General features: G+C 51.0%; 14 protein-coding genes across 14 annotated transcripts, besides 2 other annotated features; 1 reads left to right on the top strand and 13 right to left on the bottom strand.

Moving 5' to 3' along the window:
* Positions 1 to 2: 2 nt before the first annotated feature.
* Tb09.v1.0740 (hypothetical protein, unlikely) lies at positions 3 to 395 on the bottom strand (the record flags this gene model as incomplete). The annotated part of the gene is made up of 1 exon (XM_822577.1): positions 3 to 395. The coding sequence occupies one exon, from the start codon at positions 393 to 395 to the stop codon at positions 3 to 5; it is 393 nt and encodes a 130-aa protein (XP_827670.1).
* A 132-nt stretch (positions 396 to 527) lies between these two features.
* On the bottom strand, positions 528 to 2,135 carry Tb09.244.2670 (hypothetical protein, conserved; the record flags this gene model as incomplete). The annotated part of the gene is made up of 1 exon (XM_822576.1): positions 528 to 2,135. One exon carries the CDS (start codon positions 2,133 to 2,135, stop codon positions 528 to 530), a length of 1,608 nt encoding a protein of 535 aa, XP_827669.1.
* A 556-nt stretch (positions 2,136 to 2,691) lies between these two features.
* Tb09.244.2680 (hypothetical protein, conserved) lies at positions 2,692 to 3,639 on the bottom strand (the record flags this gene model as incomplete). Its single annotated transcript, XM_822575.1, has 1 exon — positions 2,692 to 3,639. The coding sequence occupies one exon, from the start codon at positions 3,637 to 3,639 to the stop codon at positions 2,692 to 2,694; it is 948 nt and encodes a 315-aa protein (XP_827668.1).
* A 324-nt stretch (positions 3,640 to 3,963) lies between these two features.
* On the top strand, positions 3,964 to 4,332 carry Tb09.244.2690 (hypothetical protein, unlikely; the record flags this gene model as incomplete). The annotated part of the gene is made up of 1 exon (XM_822574.1): positions 3,964 to 4,332. One exon carries the CDS (start codon positions 3,964 to 3,966, stop codon positions 4,330 to 4,332), a length of 369 nt encoding a protein of 122 aa, XP_827667.1.
* A 266-nt stretch (positions 4,333 to 4,598) lies between these two features.
* On the bottom strand, positions 4,599 to 5,345 carry Tb09.244.2700 (hypothetical protein, conserved; the record flags this gene model as incomplete). Its single annotated transcript, XM_822573.1, has 1 exon — positions 4,599 to 5,345. The coding sequence occupies one exon, from the start codon at positions 5,343 to 5,345 to the stop codon at positions 4,599 to 4,601; it is 747 nt and encodes a 248-aa protein (XP_827666.1).
* A 429-nt stretch (positions 5,346 to 5,774) lies between these two features.
* Positions 5,775 to 7,031, bottom strand: Tb09.244.2710 (hypothetical protein, conserved; the record flags this gene model as incomplete). The annotated part of the gene is made up of 1 exon (XM_822572.1): positions 5,775 to 7,031. One exon carries the CDS (start codon positions 7,029 to 7,031, stop codon positions 5,775 to 5,777), a length of 1,257 nt encoding a protein of 418 aa, XP_827665.1.
* Positions 7,032 to 8,093: 1,062 nt separating this feature from the next.
* On the bottom strand, positions 8,094 to 8,423 carry Tb09.244.2725 (ribosomal protein L36, putative; the record flags this gene model as incomplete). The annotated part of the gene is made up of 1 exon (XM_822571.1): positions 8,094 to 8,423. The coding sequence occupies one exon, from the start codon at positions 8,421 to 8,423 to the stop codon at positions 8,094 to 8,096; it is 330 nt and encodes a 109-aa protein (XP_827664.1).
* A 336-nt stretch (positions 8,424 to 8,759) lies between these two features.
* Positions 8,760 to 9,425, bottom strand: Tb09.244.2720 (ribosomal protein L15, putative; the record flags this gene model as incomplete). Its single annotated transcript, XM_822570.1, has 1 exon — positions 8,760 to 9,425. The coding sequence occupies one exon, from the start codon at positions 9,423 to 9,425 to the stop codon at positions 8,760 to 8,762; it is 666 nt and encodes a 221-aa protein (XP_827663.1).
* A 190-nt stretch (positions 9,426 to 9,615) lies between these two features.
* Tb09.244.2730 (60S ribosomal protein L5, putative) lies at positions 9,616 to 10,542 on the bottom strand (the record flags this gene model as incomplete). The annotated part of the gene is made up of 1 exon (XM_822569.1): positions 9,616 to 10,542. The coding sequence occupies one exon, from the start codon at positions 10,540 to 10,542 to the stop codon at positions 9,616 to 9,618; it is 927 nt and encodes a 308-aa protein (XP_827662.1).
* A 351-nt stretch (positions 10,543 to 10,893) lies between these two features.
* Tb09.244.2740 (60S ribosomal protein L5, putative) lies at positions 10,894 to 11,820 on the bottom strand (the record flags this gene model as incomplete). The annotated part of the gene is made up of 1 exon (XM_822568.1): positions 10,894 to 11,820. The coding sequence occupies one exon, from the start codon at positions 11,818 to 11,820 to the stop codon at positions 10,894 to 10,896; it is 927 nt and encodes a 308-aa protein (XP_827661.1).
* A 349-nt stretch (positions 11,821 to 12,169) lies between these two features.
* On the bottom strand, positions 12,170 to 13,522 carry Tb09.244.2750 (hypothetical protein, conserved; the record flags this gene model as incomplete). Its single annotated transcript, XM_822567.1, has 1 exon — positions 12,170 to 13,522. The coding sequence occupies one exon, from the start codon at positions 13,520 to 13,522 to the stop codon at positions 12,170 to 12,172; it is 1,353 nt and encodes a 450-aa protein (XP_827660.1).
* A 607-nt stretch (positions 13,523 to 14,129) lies between these two features.
* On the bottom strand, positions 14,130 to 14,789 carry Tb09.244.2760 (cytosolic coat protein, putative; the record flags this gene model as incomplete). Its single annotated transcript, XM_822566.1, has 1 exon — positions 14,130 to 14,789. The coding sequence occupies one exon, from the start codon at positions 14,787 to 14,789 to the stop codon at positions 14,130 to 14,132; it is 660 nt and encodes a 219-aa protein (XP_827659.1).
* Positions 14,790 to 14,933: 144 nt separating this feature from the next.
* Positions 14,934 to 14,953: a microsatellite.
* Positions 14,954 to 15,254: 301 nt separating this feature from the next.
* Positions 15,255 to 15,602, bottom strand: Tb09.244.2770 (hypothetical protein, conserved; the record flags this gene model as incomplete). The annotated part of the gene is made up of 1 exon (XM_822565.1): positions 15,255 to 15,602. The coding sequence occupies one exon, from the start codon at positions 15,600 to 15,602 to the stop codon at positions 15,255 to 15,257; it is 348 nt and encodes a 115-aa protein (XP_827658.1).
* A 719-nt stretch (positions 15,603 to 16,321) lies between these two features.
* Positions 16,322 to 16,374: a microsatellite.
* Positions 16,375 to 16,517: 143 nt separating this feature from the next.
* Positions 16,518 to 18,731, bottom strand: Tb09.244.2780 (hypothetical protein, conserved; the record flags this gene model as incomplete). Its single annotated transcript, XM_822564.1, has 1 exon — positions 16,518 to 18,731. The coding sequence occupies one exon, from the start codon at positions 18,729 to 18,731 to the stop codon at positions 16,518 to 16,520; it is 2,214 nt and encodes a 737-aa protein (XP_827657.1).
* Positions 18,732 to 18,796: the final 65 nt, after the last annotated feature.

Below are 18,796 nucleotides of genomic sequence, written 5' to 3'. Positions count from 1 at the left end.
ACTTACTGTGTCACAACCCTAATATTGTATGCACATATGTTTAGATGCGCGGGACAGAGTGAGTCAAGGAGAGGGTCAACACCAGGGGCATTTCGAACCCGCAGTAAGGGGCAATATGTATAACATATACGTATGATGTATAAATGACTACCAACTGTGTCTCTGAACTTGGAAGAGTGCGCTTCAGTGGCAAATAACGATATTAAACGAGAATGTACACAAAGAATGGTGGTGTAATGATGACAAACCCCCAACAGCGTGTAGTATAATGGAATGCCAACTAAGTGAAAAAGAAAAAGGAAAGGAGGGGGCGAGAAGTGATGATGCTTCACCCGATGTTTGCGGACGCCGTCAGCGCGACCCATGAAAAACGAGGCACCCCGTCCCCTTCGCATAAGGGCACGCACGAGTGAGTTCTCCACTTCCTAAACGGTAACCCGTTTTTTTTTTTTGCTTTCTTCCCCGTGGCTGCCAAATCCTTTCCTTTTTCCATACCTCTGCTTACTCACTCGCAGAAATATCATCCCTTAATGAGGTTCCCACAATCCTCTCAGATCTTCGTCACCAAATGGCCGCGCTTTGTTGCCATGCCGCCGCCGCAGCTCCTCATGGTACTTTTCTTCCTTTCGCGCTGCGGCCCGTACCTCATCATCCATGTCTGGAGTGAACGCCTGGGCACTGCTTTCTTCCATATTGACGTCGTACCGACCCATGCTTCCCACATTGAGGGGGTCTTCACTGTGACCTGGGGCTTTCATTACTGTTTCTTTCATTTTTTCCATTGCACGCTGTGCACGGATATTCTCGAGTGACTTGCGCATCATATTGAGACTGTGGGCATCTTTGGCGTCAACGCCCTTGTCAAAGAGCGACCGCAATTCCGAGCTGACGTTGTAGTCCCACACATCACTTGTCTTGAAGTCTTCGTGATCGGCGTAGATTCCAGTTGGGCTGTAATCCTTCCGCTCGCCTTGCATTGTTGGTTTACCGTCTTGCGTTGCAGTAGACACGGAGGCGATATCCCCGGGCCGCTCCCCGTATGATTTAGACGAGTTCATGTCGTATCCAAGAATATTTTCCTGAGTTTCCTGGTTAAATGGCCCTCCACGACCGAACACTTTGTTTGTCATGTAATCTTCCTCTGTTATCCATTTCTCTTCCATATGCCACAGCGATACGGGTACGGGTATGTGGCGTGCCAGCCTCGTATGGTCCAAATCCCATTCCTTGCCTTCTGTCTCACGCTGTTTCTCATATTCCTCCGATCCCTCGCCGCGGCGACGCTGCTGAAACATGGTCTCCTGGCGGTTTAGACTTGGGGGTAATGCCTTCATCTGTCGCTCTACCTCCAGTAGAAACTCAAAGATGTCTGAGGCGTAGGTACACATGGCAGTGCCAGCAAGCTCCTTACAGTCACTTTCCTCATGTACAGTTGCCGTTAACATCCCAACACAACGTCCATTACGCATCACAGCAGAGCCGCACATTCCCATACCCACACACCCTCGTTCAGCACCTTCAATAGACTTTGTGTCGATAAAGAAATGTTCCCGTGTCAAGGCATGCACGCGAGCTCGGATTCCCGTTGGGATCATGAGGGGTTCCGGTCCTCCTTCCTCATCAAAAAGGGATTCATGGGCCGTCATGCCATATACCCAAACATGATCCCCCACCTCCAGCGGTTTTACAAGCTCCAGGCGGGGTCGCGTAACATGCCCTTCATTTTGCATCCACAACATCTTCATCTCTCCACTGCGCCGCAGATTCTGCTCGGGGTGTAAGACGCAGAGATCAAGTCGTGGGTTGGAGTGCACAAACACGTGTTGATTTGAAGTGAAGTGCTTGTAAACCGCGTTACCTTGCAGTGAAACAAGGCGAACCTGTGTCATGGTGTCAGCGAGGGTTATGCGGGACACAAACCGCGTCGGGCCTTTCGGGGGATAAAAATTTGGATAGTCCCATGGCGTGATGACATGCGCGCAGGTGAGTAGATGTGTCCAGTGCCCGCTGTATTGTGTGAAGGATGGGCCCCGAGTCTGTCCGATCCAGTCTAGGGGAACACAAGTCGCGTCCATTAGTCGCCGCCAGCGGTCCGTCTCCTTGTGCCGCCACTTAAAGCGAGTTTGCACGGCCATGCTCCATGGCTGAAACCGAACCATTCTCTCTGTTGCCGTGCTGATACGAGGAAACAACGGTTGACACGAACAAACAAACAAACAAAACAAAAAGTAGGTGAGCAACATCCAAGGGTAGATTCAGCGACGCCCCCGCATGTGGGGACCAGTGAACGAAGGAACAAAAGAAAGGCATGAAGATCCTGCAAAAGGCAGAGGGCGGAACCAGTGCAACCGATAATGGTGACGAAGGCAAAAGTAAAGAATAAAATTGTATATATGACCCTCCAGCGCAATTCCTTTCATTTATCCCATCGACCCTCTTTTCCACAAGAGCGGAAAAACGCCAACACAAATATCGCAGCATGCGGCCTACAGCCCACAAACAAATTGTGGTTTGTTAACCCCGAAGGGGCCGGTTCCCCAAATATCAACTTCCGGTGTGCCTCCTCTGGCCGCTGGAAGCAGTAACCGCTTGGAGATACGGAGGCGCGGACACGGCAGCGTGCAGTCCGATGAAAAGGGTGGGGGAATCCCTTCATTTCCCTTTTTCCTTTTTTGTTGACCCTCAACTATTTCACAGGCGACGCATCATTACTACTGCTCGTGGAAAAAGAGTTGGCTCATCGCCAATGGTTTTGTCACTCTCCGTTTCCAGCGCCCGCGGTGGGTGACCGACGACAAGCTGAAAGTTGCAACCGTCGTAATCCTCAAGCGTTTTGCCGTATTCCCTAAGGTTACTGAGTCTGTCACTAAGGTAGAAGCGGCGCTTGCTCTGCTTCCCACTCAACGACCTAAAACTAATAAATGTTGTTGTCGACACATCGGCATCAGCGGGTGGCTCAGGCGCGAGTCGCATCTCTGCCTCGGTGCGGGCAATGTCAGATCGTGTCTGAATAAACATTTCCTCATGCTGTCGTCGGTCACATTCCTCTTCTTCCTCTTCCAACTTCCGCCTCATTTCCTCACTCTCCAGGAGCAACCTCATGACCTTGTCCCTCTTCTTTTTTTCGAATTCCTCAATCCGTTTGCGATCAACTGCCTGCATCTCGGCAATGTGGCGCTCATCGTCCGTGCGGGCCCGCATTCTCTCCTCCCGTTCATGTCTCAGATGAATTTCCTCAGCAAGCACACCATCAAATCGATCAAACATCGCTTGAAAGTATTTCACTAGGTCCCGCGCGCAGCACAGCCCCTTCACTGTCAGCACCGTTTCGCGCCGCAGAGTCACAGCAAGGAAGGGAAATGTTGTTGCTTCGAACTCCAGTGAGAGACGATATCCCTCAGGCTCCATCACAGAGGCCGCGTACAAAACAAAGCGGGACTCAATCAGTTCACGTAACGGCGGGTTGGGGAGGACTTCACTGAGGAAAGCCGGTGTGTCCTCATGCGTTGGGCAATGCAAGTAGATCAGGAGATACGCCGGTCGACACTGCGCTTCGTCTAATGCATCTTTAAACCTACCACTTACCACAGTCGACTGCAAGCCACACTGGCGTTTTATGTGTTCGGCAACGTCCGGCATGGATGTTTCCCTTTTTTTTTGTTTTTTTCAACCCTCGTTTTATCGCTCTTTCAAATAATCATGTGATGCGCTCGTGTATGCAAGTGCATTGGCGTGGTTGCGAGTCCGAGGGTTTTAAAAAAAAAAAAAAGAAATATTTGGAATTCACGTAACGGAACAAAAAGTAATGGTGACCAAAAGTACAGCGAAAGGGAAGGGAAAGGTGTCAGCTGCAAAAACTAATAATAATATGCAAAGCGAGTATTGCAAGGTGCGACGCGCCAACGCCTAATATCAGACATTAACTTCGAATAACAGGTATTGTTCACTTGTTTGTTAACATGCATGCATATGCATATAGCTCCAATGTGCAGTGACAAGCAAACGTGCAGTGAACCACCTTTCCATCCTTCCCACAGACTGTTTCAGCTCATCATGTATGGCCCTCTTTATCATATACCCCACAAGCGTTACGGGAAACCGGCTCAACAGTCCTCATCTTGGCTGCAACACACAACGAAAATGGTGCAACGAGAAACACACACACACATCCTCGCTCGATCATATGTTGCGGTAGACATGTCACCAGTTACTTCAGTGTTACATCCATCGTCCCCAGTTCATCCACTTTCATCATCACCGTCGCACCCATTTCTGTGTGGACTTCACACGCCCTTATACAGAGAGAGAACAAACAAATTTATAAAAACCTAAATGTATTGAAATAACGAATAGTAGTAACAGACGGGACATGCAAGAGGAACGGCAGGGGAGGGGAGGGTGTCAACAACACAAAGGGAAGAGTAGAAGCGACAACAGCGATGGTAGCGATGATAGTAACGATAACGGCCACAAGGAAGGCGGTGGGCCCTCACAAACTCTTCACAGTAAATTACACTCACAGGCACAAAAGCAGACACACAAATATCCCTTAAGGAACGATCCAATGGGCTTTGTAACTGTCATATTCGACAGCAACACTACTCTTTCCTATATCCATTGCAGCCGTTAAGACTCTCTCCTGGTGGTGGCGCGCCAGAATCAACACTTTTTAATATCTGCTGCGCGATGGCATCCGGCGGCGTGTCAATCACCGGCCCGTAGGCGTCCATCCTCACCTGCGCCTTCTTGTCCTCGATGCGTATATCATCCCGCTTCGCTTCATCTTTCATGTTCCGCAGGTACATGTGATAATCAAACTGGGTTGGACGCTTATTAAACACCTCCACCCACATCTCGTATAGTTGAGGATCGGAGTAATACTTCAGCAGCATCTGCGTTACAAACACGCAGTCCTGGCGGACAAACACCTTGTCTTTAATCTCACACCGCACCATCACCATCCGTTTTGTGCGTGCCAGTTCCGTAAAGAACTGAATTGTCATGTGTACCTGCGCGCTGTCTTGCTTCTCTTGCCACTCCGCAAGTGGCGCGACACCAACAAGATCGCGGTCCCAGTTTGTCACCACGTTAAATAGTCCCTTCGTTCGGAACACCGGAATGACAAAGTACGGTGACTGCTTAAGACGCGGCTGCAGAGCGTAGTACGCATCAGCCGAGATGGTTCGGCCCCAGTATTGGACGAACTGCTTGTGGTGTTCATTCCATATTGTGGCTAACTGAGGTTCTGGCGTTGCCTCAAGCAGGCTGAGCTTGCAAATCTCACCGAGGGATTTGCGTCCAGGCACCTTGTAGAGCCCGCCCAAACTTCGGGTAGCAGCAAGCATCGCCCGACGAGCTAGTCACTAATAGTTGCGGTGACGCCTAAAAAGATTAGAGGGGAAGAAATCAACACGGCAGTCGTAGCACACACACACAAAAAAAAACAATGGTGACAAGACAAAGTGCATCGTAGGGAGGAAGAGTATAGCGAAGCATATATATTATATATATGTGCCTGCAGCGCAGGAGGGATGCATTTGGGAAGTTACTTGTGGTGAGGAGACGCCAATGCATCGAAGTATGCGTATTCATGTGGCAGTCATCTTACAATCGAAGGCAATATTGTGTTTCTATGTATCTATGTTTTGGTTCCTTCCTCCCCTCCCCCCTTAAGCACTGTCGTCTAACGTACTTTCTTTTTTCACACGCAGGTTCTATCGTATACACGTACGCTTATACTTTTCTATCCTTCGCTGAATTCGCCTTTCTTCCACTCAGAAGAACACCGCACGGGACGCAAAATATTTTGCTGTGCAGCGCTCACGTTGGCTACTGCTCGCGGTGGGACTGCGATACAGTCGCTCGCAGCTGCCACACGAACTCGAACGCGACGGCGGTCCACTGCTGCCACTTCCATTCCAAAGGCGTCGCTTCGTTACTGTTAGGCCTTCACTACTCGCTGACCGGTTGCGTGGCATGCAGTGCGTCTGTTTGCGTCCACTGCTTAGTCTCCTCAGCAGCGGCGAATCCCGCGCGCCACCGCGTGAGGTGGGGCGGCCACGCACAACAGGAGGGGTGTCAAACCGAGAGCGCTGCCGAGTGGATTTCTCGCTTTGGTGCTCAATTCGGCCTTGCGGTGTCCTACTGCGCTGCAGACGCTGATGCTCACGTCGAATGCGAGCTAAAGCTGCCTGTGCCTCATCTCTCTCTTCCTCTGCACGGGTAGCCCGCGTGCGCAATTCCACCAGTTTTTTCTTTAGCCGTTCCACCTCCTTCACAGTCTCCACGCGCAACTGAAAATCTTCGCACAGCCGCTGCATCTCAAGCATCTTCTCCTTGCACAACCGTGTGAGGGCGTCGTTCTCCCGCCTCAGTTTCTCATTCTCCGTCCGCCACTTTGCCACTTCGTTGTCATCGCTTTTAACAGCCGCTGGAGCGCAGTTTGGTATTGCCGCGACCCCGTGCTGTTGCTGTTGCTGGCCAGCGGCTCTCACAAGTCCGGTTTGCCGCTCTCCATTGTTAGAGTTGGCTCCACCTTCCGTTGCAACGAGCGGAACGGGGAACATGGCACGGGTGAAGTCCACATCATAGTCCAGAGTGAAAAACCGCTGACTGCGAGCTGATTCGGACAGTAGACTGTTGTTTCCACTACCGCTATCATCCATACTGGTGTTTGCTGGTTGTTCCTCATCGACACCAGGCCCTTTTGAGGCGTGCTGTCGTTGTGCCACTTCCGTAGCGATGCGAGTCCGCATTTCACTGCATGTCTCAATAAAAAAACGCACACATGGCGACCGACCGATCATTGCGTTATAAATCATATCGGAGAACGCGGTGAAGTCCTTGCGTACTCCTGCCGCCGCTGATATTTCAGCAATGTGACTTTCGCCCAGGACGGCAATGTAGTGGATAGTTTCCGCTCCGGGTTCCACCGCCACGGGTTTGGGAACAGCATTTATGTGCAACGTGTCGCCAGCATTCCTGTAGCTTACGACATACCGACCGCATGGCGAGTGCACAGAGCACTCCATTCGTTGCGCTACCTGTAGCGCCCTTGGTAAACCCTCAGTCTAAGTAAACAGATTCAAGGTGGGAAAAGAGGGAGGCGATAACAGTGCAGCAGAATGCCACAACGGACAAAATAATAATAAAGCTGGCCGATGGAATGCTCCGTAAGGTGGTGGATGCGATGGAGGGAAGTAAAGGGGTAATCAAATTTTTTTCAATAACGTACTAATGGGACTCATTCCCCAAATAGGGGCCATTGAAAGGTGACGGACCGCCGTTAGCGCACGGCGAGTAAAAAGGACACCACTTTCCTCTTCAAATGTGCGCGGGGACATTGAGATAAAGCTAAAAGACAAATATTCTGACGAAAACAACCAACATCAGTAAAGAAAAAAAGTGGGTGCAGCGCAAAAGGTAGTTTCTCTTCCAACCGTGGAGAGCAGTCGCTCTAAAATATGCCTATGTTTCACGTGATGCGAAGCATCTACAGAATCCGCGATGGTAACTGTCCTACAATGCCGTTGTTCTATCTTACCTGCCAGCATCGCTGCGTTCGTCTACTGAGCTGAAACGCACACAAACTCATATGAAAAAAAGAAACAAACTGTTACCGCACAATCAGCACTAGTGAGCACATGCGTGAGCGTGAAACGTCGCTATCAGGAAACGAGAGAAACCCCACCCCTCAGCAGAGCCGTGGCGTGCAGCTATCACATACAAAAGGGTAGACAGCGGAACTTAGAACGCCGCAAATGGGCATTATTCCCCATCACAAGCAAATACTTGGAGCATAAGCTAGTACTAGTGAAATGTTAACAGAAACTAGTAGGCCCTTGCGGACAAGGGGAGACAAAAAGAATCGAAGGGAAGAAAAATGTTGATGATCACAAATTGTGTATTGCTAGGGTGAACAAACGGTACGTTGACTCATTCCGCCTGCCGCGTTTCACTGACCAAACGTCCATCACTGAGACGCGACAGTGTGGAAGAAGTGTAAACACCTTCAAAACAGATTCAGAAACGTATAAAAACTAGACAGTGAAACCACAAAAAGTGTTAAAAACAACAAACCACGGTGACGCTTACTACTTCTTTTTGGTCTGCTGGCGGAGAGCCTCCTCCACCTTCGCGCGGCGCTTCTTCGCTGCTTTGATGCTGCCGAGGCGCTTCTTGCAGAACTTTAGTGCGCGCTTATCCTTTCCCACTCGAAGCAACTCCTGTACGCGCCTCTCCATGGGCGAGAAGCCGACGAGGTCGCTGATGATGGCCTTCACGGCACGCAACTTTTTGTGGGGGAGGGCGTAGCGATCGTTGGATGACGGGCGGCGGGCGCGACGGGTTGTTTTGTAGCCCTTGTTGAAGCCGGCAATAATACCCGTGCGCGGGACGGGGGCCTCTCTCTTGGTAGCTGCCATTTCAACTTGTGGTTTCTTTCACGATGGAAGTCGTTTGCACGTTGCACATGTATACAACATACAAATAAATGTATTTGTATGAGGGAGTGCGAGGGGAAGAGAACAGGGAAGGAAAGCAAGAGACATTAAAGACAAGGCAGGAAGTTCAAATACAACAGCCGCAAGCACGGAAACCCTCGCACGCCGCATAGGAGGGGACACAAAGGAGCGAAAGCTTATCTTTTTTTCCTTTTTGTTAGTCAAATGAAACGTAGGAAAAGAACCGTAAGAAATGAATGTAGAACGCGGACAGCGAAATGGACAGAATACATCCAGTCACGTGCTGATGATGCATCCTTAACGCTTGCGGAGGAACACCATGCGGTTGTTGCGGCGCCACGCTGCACGGCGAGACGGGCGGAGCTTGGAGGCCTTGTGGCCCTTCTGCCGTAGTCCGCGGTGCTTGCGACCCGCAGATGTAAGACCACGTTGCTCACGGTGCTTGTGCACAGCATTGACGATCCAATTGATGCGCGGGTCACGGCGAATGGCGCGGTGCATCGGGTCCACCGCCACCACTTCATACCACAGGAATGTCGAGTCTGCATTTACCCAATAGGAGTTGAGCACGCGCAGGTTTCCGTACTTCTTTCCAAGACGCTGTTCGGCGACAACGCGGTTGTTCTTGTTCAGCTTCCTGCCGAGCACACCAGCAGTGTTGGGTTTACCGTACGTGATACCCTTGTGTACGGGGCGCTTGCGTCCACCACGTCGCACACGGACGCGGAACACAACATAACCCTGTTTGGTCTTGTAGCCAACCATACGGGCCTTCTCAGGGCGTGTGGGGCGACGCAGCCGCACAATCGTGTGCTGGTGACGGAACTCCCACGCACGAACACGCTGGATGAACCGCATTACGTCGGAAGACTTCTTCTTCCATAGCTCGTTCAAATACATAAACGATCCCATTGGCGCTGGACTACTTTCAAAAGTAAAGTAATAGTAAACAGAGTGTGACATGAAAAAGCAAGCAAAATCGTTAAGAAAAGGCACGAAAACAACAAAAAGCTGAACGTCTCACGGCGACAATCACGCGCACGGCACTGCTAGCACGAAGACACACCATTATGTATTTAACACAATAAGACAGAAAATAGTAAATAAAATGAAAGAGTGTAAAGGAAAACGAGAGGAAGTTGCGCCAAGTACCTTACTTCGCACGGTCACGGATGCGCTCAATCACAGCGGCAACCTTTGCTTTCGCTGCGGCCTTCTTCTCGGCACCAGTTAGCTTCACCGTGTTGTACTTCTTCGGTTTCGCCTCAGCGGGGCGCTCCTTCTTGGCACGTCGCTTCGTTGGGTCAGCACGGATGGCAGCATGCGCACGTTTGTACATGCCCTCCATGTCGTCGGGCGAAACCTTTGCCGCGATAAACTTGGAGAACTGGCAAGTCTTTTCGTCGGGGTTTGAGCTTGCCTCCTCACGCACCTGCTTCAGATAATCCGCAACGTGGCGGCCGAAGATACGATCGCGGTGTACCTTTGCGTTGAGCGCATCACTCTCCTTGTTGTAACCGGGGAACCGATTGGGGCGGTGAGGTACGGCGAGGCCACCATCCACAGCACCCTTCAACACACCGAACACGCGAGCGCCAGTTGTTGTGCGGGCCAGACCCACGTCAAGGATCGCCTTGAAGGGGAAGCGTGACTCGTCATCGCCCTGGTCGTCGTCCTTCGTGCGCACAGCGGCGTATGAACCATCCACTTCCTTCACGCCGACAAACTTTTCCGCGAGTCCGAGTTTCGCCAGCATGCGGCGGGCAACCAACAATCCAGTGGCATAGGCAGCAGCGTAGTTTGTCAGTCCGTGCTCGATGCCGAACAGTGGCAGTTCGTGCGAGTAAGCCGCCATTACAACCTCGTCGCCAACAACCTTCGCGTGGACGATCTGGGCAATCACGTCGCGGTTCGTGATGCGCACCACCAAACGGTACTTCGGGGTCCCGAACTTTGTCTTGTCCTGCAGCACCATGCGGCGGCGTGCGTGGTAATCCGTCTTCCCCTCGCGGCGGCGGCGGTACTTCACCTGGAACCGCTTGTAGTACGCCTTGTTCTTCACAACCTTAACGAATGTCATCCTCGTTTCGGGACTCTTTCTGAATTCATATATGTGTGCGTTAACGAGTGAGTACGTCAACGAGGTGAAAGGAAGATGGATCCAAAACAGGGGGAAAGACGGAGAAACAATTTCAGGTACGAGGGAAAGGTACAAGGTACCGGAAGGATCCTAAGGCACGTTGTCATAAACAAACTACAGCAGCCGTGTGGGTTAGAGCCGACAAATAAGGTGAAAAAAATATTATCCATCAAAATAAAAAGTAGGTGGGATTGTCACGCCGGCACCGCGTCTGATCCGCCCCGGGTTAGCTCACTACAGAGCGTGTCTTCCACCTGGAGCAACACATGACAGGAAGTTGCGCCAAGTACCTTACTTCGCACGGTCACGGATGCGCTCAATCACAGCGGCAACCTTTGCTTTCGCTGCGGCCTTCTTCTCGGCACCAGTTAGCTTCACCGTGTTGTACTTCTTCGGTTTCGCCTCAGCGGGGCGCTCCTTCTTGGCACGTCGCTTCGTTGGGTCAGCACGGATGGCAGCGTGCGCACGTTTGTACATGCCCTCCATGTCGTCGGGCGAAACCTTTGCCGCGATAAACTTGGAGAACTGGCAAGTCTTTTCGTCGGGGTTTGAGCTTGCCTCCTCACGCACCTGCTTCAGATAATCCGCAACGTGGCGGCCGAAGATACGATCGCGGTGTACCTTTGCGTTGAGCGCATCACTCTCCTTGTTGTAACCGGGGAACCGATTGGGGCGGTGAGGTACGGCGAGGCCACCATCCACAGCACCCTTCAACACACCGAACACGCGAGCGCCAGTTGTTGTGCGGGCCAGACCCACGTCAAGGATCGCCTTGAAGGGGAAGCGTGACTCGTCATCGCCCTGGTCGTCGTCCTTCGTGCGCACAGCGGCGTATGAACCATCCACTTCCTTCACGCCGACAAACTTTTCCGCGAGTCCGAGTTTCGCCAGCATGCGGCGGGCAACCAACAATCCAGTGGCATAGGCAGCAGCGTAGTTTGTCAGTCCGTGCTCGATGCCGAACAGTGGCAGTTCGTGCGAGTAAGCCGCCATTACAACCTCGTCGCCAACAACCTTCGCGTGGACGATCTGGGCAATCACGTCGCGGTTCGTGATGCGCACCACCAAACGGTACTTCGGGGTCCCGAACTTTGTCTTGTCCTGCAGCACCATGCGGCGGCGTGCGTGGTAATCCGTCTTCCCCTCGCGGCGGCGGCGGTACTTCACCTGGAACCGCTTGTAGTACGCCTTGTTCTTCACAACCTTAACGAATGTCATCTTTGCGTGAAAGTTCTGGTTTTGTGGTCCCACCTTTTTTTGTGCGTGCGCGTTTATTGTGGAAGAAGGAATTGTGTAGAAGAGAGCATTTTTGTTGCCGATGGAAAAGTACGATACCTATTTTAATTCTACGTGTACTACTATCCTTAAGTGATTAACCCGTCTCACTTTTGATTTAGCATTCCAAGCATATACTTCCTGTCCTGTTTATTCGTATGCACGTATATTGATTCACTACAACACATTTGATGTTTTCAATAAAGCAATATCCTTTTGTCTACACATGTTCCCATATTCTTACTTTTCCACTTGATTATTAATTTATACATCCACTCCCCCCCATGCTATGTTAGCGTTTTGGGGTCTTAATGCCCTCTGCGTGAAGCAATGACCGCATGAAGTGAATATCTGACTCCAGCTTACTCTGTTGTTTCCTCTTCCTGTTCAACTCGCAGTGTGCCTTATCCATTGTTTCTTTTGCTTCAAATAACTGGGCGGATAGTTTCCCATACGCCTCTTCCAGATCCCGTATGTGTGCTCCCACATCCCGGAGCATGCCGCTGTAGTTTAGTTCGTTGTAGCCTTCGTTCAGAGTTGGTGAGGCGCTCGTGCCTATACGCGTGACGCGCATGACCTTGAGCGCCATTGCTGCTGGTGGCACCGCTTCCCAGATTGCTCCCAGGTCGGCGCCTTTTCTTTCCTCCTCGTGGCGGACGTGAAGGCGTGTCGATATTGGCGGTAAGTTTGAGCAGTTTTCAGGCACCTTCGTGGGCCTCACGCTGAAGGAGTCAAGAAGCACGCGAGGGTGATACCGGCACATCATGCCTTCGGAAACCGAGGCAAATGCCCAAGCCTGATATTCGTCGGAGGTGGAGAAGTGATGTGACGCAGTAGGGTATTTGTCAGCGATGATAATACAGCCGTAGTTGGAAATGGGAAATACCATACCGCGGTTGATAGCTATGGAATTACCTTCCTTTCCCCTAAAAGGATGAAAGTTATGACCCTGTTCCTCTGCAGCAGTATCCAAGCTAACCGTGCGGACCCTTATATTGAGCGCTAGACATCCCTCCATCGCGTCTATGAGTGGCCGAGCGTCACTGTCGCGAACTTCCTGCGGAAAACGATGCGCGTTGATGTGAAGGACGCGGCGAAGAGTGGCGGTCCCTTCGCTGCGACAGCGGAGATAAAGCGCGGCCCGGCATCCCATCACCCGTGTGAGGAGCGACTCCATCATGAGGAAGAGACATGTTTTCAACGATGTGGCTCCCGCCTTCAGCTCAGCATGATAAAGGGAAAGTGGGCCCCGACACAATGCTGGGTTGGGCCGAGGTGTATCTTCACTCCCCTCGCGGACCTCTTGATTTGCCTTCCGTATTTCCCCAGACACCTTCGCACCACCCGAAAGAACGGCCGATATCGACTCTTTCTCTTTCTGCTTCATATAAGCAAAGAACTCGGTCAGCTGGCCCTCTACCGCTCTCGCAAGCTCCGCTACCGCGTCCGCAATTGAACATCCCACCGCTTTCAGGGTCTCGGCATTCTTCACACAGTTCTCACCCAAACAAATTTTTCCGCATGCCGGGTCGAATGAGACCACGTCGCCGAAGGTCACAGAACGCAGGGCGTGTGAAAGATGGTTCAGTTGCGTGAGCTGCGTTTCCGCCCTTTCACATAATATTGTTGGCACTTCGCCCTGCATTCATGCGGCGTGCTTACGGCTGCAGTTCCACAGTGCGCAAACATATGTCGGTGTGAAGGAGGAAAAGAAGAAAAAGCAAGAAGGATCAAACACACACGCACACATGACACAGCGAACATGAATTAAAACATAAAGTAAGATCACGCATGAAAGTAGCAAAGGGAATTACAGCGCCCCACACAATTAACAAAAATCACGCAGTTGAACTCGCTCGTAACACCGGGTCACACTGGCTTTACCTCCGTCCCCTTTCCCCTACACATTTTCCTTCTCGTCAATGGTTCGTCGTATGTTTCTCAACGTACACTTCCCTCTTCCGCGTTCTTTTTCAGGCTCACGGTTGTTCACTTGTTTCCCGCTCATACTGCGAAGGAGGGAGTATACATGTAAATAAACATATATATTAATATTTGCGTTTTGTGCACGGGGGAACCTGTCCAAACCGCAACGCTCACGTCGGTACTGGTAAGTTTCCTCACGCGTGCCCATTCATACACAGGACCATCCCACTGGGAAAGACCACCCTTATTTCCTCCCTTCTCCGCTCAACGCGTGCAGGCACAAGATTGCGCAGTCAGGTAACCACAGAAACAATCGGCGTGGCCAATTAGTCAATAAGTCGCTTCTTTCGGAAGTATCGCTTAAGGTGCCACATTTCCCACAAGGAAAAGATGATGAAGAAAGTAATGATAGCCGCGGCACAGAAGGCCACCTTCGCAATCACAGACTCATTTGCATTGCGCATCTCTGCTTCTTTTTCCCGATAGTACAGGCACTCTGTGTGGAGGGAGCGCACTGCATCTTCTAACACCCGCAACTCCACTTCTATGGGCCGTAGCTTCTCCTTGCCGGTGAGATTTGCGTAATCGTTCTTTCCGCTTCCGAGTCGAAAGTCGACACTCACACTCCTTGCCATTCCCTCCGACTGCTTGACGCCGGTGGCTACGCGAGAGAGCAAGCAAAGAGTGAACTCGCCACCCTTTGTGATGTACTCCACCATGCTTCCGCGATCCTGGCCGACGGTTGTCATGTACATCTTCCCCGCAGGCCCCACGACGTACGCATCCACAAACTGAGCGTACCCTGGCAAAGCCGCGTAGGAGATGCGGAGCTCCGTGCCACTTGGAACCTCCTCGGAGAAGCACCGTTTTTGATTGGCTGGCAGATCAAAGGCAAACCCATTCACCAGAAGGGAGCCATACAAACAGAGTAGCCCGACCCCTAACAACAGCATCGACATTCTGTGGCCGGAGGCTATCCGTTCCATCAATATTACTGTCCGTGTGTGTACGCGATCAATTACCTACTTTTGTTAGCGAGTCGAAGAACGGTGCGTTAAATTTATGAAAACAGGAGGAGACAATCGCAGTGTGTGCATACTCACTAAGCTCTGAGAAAAATACAACCCAAAGTGTGTGTGTGTGTGTGTGTTTGCTTACAGGTAGGTTGCAAATTTATTTTCTTTTGAAGGCACATACCGAGGCTTCGTCTGCGTGCGCGCACTCTAGCACTAACTTAACTGGTGAGGTCTCACGAGTCAACAACGAGGATGGTGAAACGTGCGGAACTGTGGCTCGCAAACACTATCGAGCCGCATGGCACATAAATCCTGACAAGAAAGAAGGGGGAAACCAAAACACCAACGATGAATAATCGAAACGATATCGATAATGGCCGCCACCAGGATCACTGGTATGTCGCTTCCATGCTCATACAAATGTATTCACAGGCATCATGTTCTTTTTAATCCTTCAATGTCCACCATACCATTCCGCAGCTCTTCAACGCACACGTCGAGACTGTGTTGCTCCTTGAACCACAATCGAACACCATTATTCGCTGCACTACTGCCATTGCGGCAACAGCAACCCGTTCGGTACAAAGCAGTACAACGACGCAAAGGCCGGTAGAGGAAGATGAAGAGAAGCAGGACATAGCATATCCATACTGATGACGCCATAACAGCGATAAAAATGGCGCGAGTTGCTTTCCCGCGCACATAGAGCGCCGACACATCAACGACGGTAAACAACAAAATCGCTACGAGGCACATGGCAAACCACGCGCGGAGGGGCCTCATGGGAGCGATATGGAGCGGATATCAGCAAAGGACAAACGAAAAAAAAAGACGCTAAAAATTCGGCAACGGCTGCCTTCACACGTACTACTGTGCGCCCTAACCACAAACTAATGTGCGTAAAAGAAGTTAAGAAAGAGAAGGGGGACAGCAGGCAACTGTATGAAGTAGGGAAGACCCAAGGCCTCGTGATGGAAGCTACCACAGTGCTGTTGTTGGAAAAGATGTGGGGAGAGCGAAAGAGTGAAGAGAAAAAAAAGGGTTTCATTCCCTGAGAGACCAGGTCCTCCAGGCTGCTATATATGATTGGGTATATGGTAAACACATGGCGGCGAGGGAAGTAACGAAAACACCAGAAGCAACCAATAAAGTAAAAATAGTCGTGGTGATACCTCAGCCGGATCACAACAAGAACAACAAAAGAAAGACCGAAGAAAATAGACAGAGGGAAGAATGGAGGGAAACACACAGTATGGGTGAGTTACAAACATAAAACATGAGCATGCCGCAGCTTGGAGGGCCATTTTACTCTCCCCCACGTTCTGCTCACCCGTTCATTCGATCCCGCTTTCACCCAAGTCTACATACAGAGACGAGGAGGACGACAGCAACGAAGGAGAATTGCCACCCCTGTTGCTACACTTTACGCAAAAAAAAACGGCAGAAGGCAAACCCAAAGGAGAAAAAGCAGTTCCCACAGCACGGACAGTGATTGTACAAGCACGTATATACACACATAAACACAGAAACAAATACATATATACATACACACATATACGTATATATGGCGCGTTACAACACGTATCACCGTTCTTAATTTTGATTTGTATACTCCCATCCCCTTCATTTAGCTACTTTATTTTACACATCCTTCCCCCTCCCCCCAATTTTCTCCAATGCTTCCCATATTTTCGGCTCTTAACTAGGGTTATTGGCTAAATACTCCGCGGCAATCACGAAGCCGAGCTCGTTGGACGGATTACCGGGACCTACCGGCAGCCTCCCGCTAAAGTACCGGACGTAAATTTCCAGCGCCTCCCGTCCCGTGCCTACGACCCACGGCACGTTTGAGATCCACTCGGAGCCCCTGATGGTGCCGTTTTGCAAATTCGCTTGGTAGCGACCTGTTATCTTGCTTTCGAAGTGCTCGCGTGATCCGAAAAGAATAATTGGTGTCGGAGCAACAGCACCCACCTTACGCCGCACCTCTTCCAGTGCATATTCGAAGTCTGTGCCGATGCCTCCCATCAAGAAAATGGGAAAGTCCAGGTTGAAGTCCGACTGGCGTTCCACGAGTTTGTTCCAACGGTATGTCATAAATGCCTCCACGTACGGGTTTTGAACCTGCTCGTTGATGGTTGCTCCAGGTTTGCCCGAGAGTGAGGCAAAATCAACCAACATACCACAGGACAGGATGCCCAGATTCTTCGCAACCCGGTTTCCGACTTCCATAGCTCCTGGGCCGCCCCCCGTAACAAGTGCGAGCGATGTCTTAGGGTTTAGCTGAGGATGTTTACATTCTTCCTTCAGTGTCAGTAATCCCTTAAAAAGGTAATGGAGTTCGTCTTCAAAGGTACCCTCCACAAGGTTTGAGCCGTACACGCCAAAGAAAGTTGCAAGCAGATATTCCCTACGCTTCTCGGTCGGGGCAAACACCCCAACGTCACGGTCCGGTCGGCGGACATATTGAAGGATGGTCTCCCGCTTCATATCAACGAAAAACACATCGATCCCGAACGTATCCAAATCGGTCAGGAAGGCATGATCATCCTGACTGAAGAAATTGCCATGCCGTCCGGAAGCCCTGGAGAAGTATATGGCCCGAACCCTCTGTGCAACGCTGCAGGAGAGAACCAGTGACTTTAAAGAGGGAGACGGAAGGTTTCTTGTTAGAAGAACACCCTCACTGGTTATATCACCGGCGGCAATTGCTGAGAGAATGCCATATTCACATTGTTGATAAATGTTCTGCTGGGCGAGTTCGTGACGCTGCTCCGGCGTATCGTGATCGCGATATGAAATGTCCGTAGGCTCTGCTGTCACCCAGTCATTCTGCTCCAGCTCGTTAAACTGCCCGCCCTTGGTGATGAAAGTGCAGCAGCACATTTTCGCCCTTGGCATTGTCTTGAAGGCACGGAGAACGTCCTTTTTGGACTCACAGCGTTGCTTGAGAGTCTTACGTAGGGCATAAGGCACATGTTCACGGTACGACTCCAACGTGAAGAACTCCATTGGGATATGTGTAAGCTCCTCCGTGGAGTCCCCATAAAACGCAAAAGCGATGTCTTGAGGCTCAGTTACTCCACACGGGCTGGGCTCTAGGATTCCGGGTCCAATCAACTTTAGACCCTTAGGAAGCAGCTCCTCTACCACACGGGCGAACATCGTGCGCATACACAGCGAGTAACCACAAACAATAAGCATTTCACCTGGACGCGCCACACGGGGCATACCTTCGCAGTGTCGTTGATGCAGGCGAAGGAGATACTTGCACTTCACGCCCTCCTTCAACGCCATGCCGATGGTTGGGATAAAACCGTGCACATCGTCACCGTACACTGAAGCACCGTTACGAAGAGGAAGGAAAACAACGGCGCGGCCCCCCACAAGCCTCACATCAAAAGATGATCCCGAACTGCCGTTGTACTTGAGAAGCAACTCGCCACCACAGTTCATCATGTTAAGCAACCGATCAACGTAGGCAGTCTCTCGCACCCGCCGGACTCCCTCCGCAGCGAAGAGTTTGCCAATATGTGCGCCCACCCTAATGTTGCTCAGTGCCACGACAGCAAGCGGCGAAAGTGCTCTCAGCTTCACGTGGACCTCTACCTCTTGCAAGCTGCAGTTTAACTTGATTTTCTCGTCCTCAGGTTTAATACCAAGCTGTGATAGAGTAGACTTGAGAACGAAATGTAGCGGCACACCGTCTCGGAATCCTCGGAACTTTTTTGGTATACCTTTGCAGACAACAGTCACTTCCAGAAGATGTTTATCTGCGGAGGTTAGCGACATAACCCGCCCATGTTCTGTGATAAGGTCATACGGGTCAGAAAGTTTGCCTCTCGTGGAGGTATAACTTGTATTGCCATCACCACGCTGAATGACAAATTCTGGGAGCCACTGCCACGGCATGCAAAATCTGCGTGACGAAAAGAAATAAGGGATGTGCAATTAAATTTTATTAGTATCCTCTTTTT

The sequence above is a fragment of the Trypanosoma brucei genome, chromosome 9 (assembly GCF_000002445.2).
Source record: "Trypanosoma brucei brucei TREU927 chromosome 9, whole genome shotgun sequence".
Lineage (NCBI taxonomy): Eukaryota > Euglenozoa > Kinetoplastea > Trypanosomatida > Trypanosomatidae > Trypanosoma > Trypanosoma brucei.
This window is presented reverse-complemented; position numbering and strand designations above follow the sequence as displayed.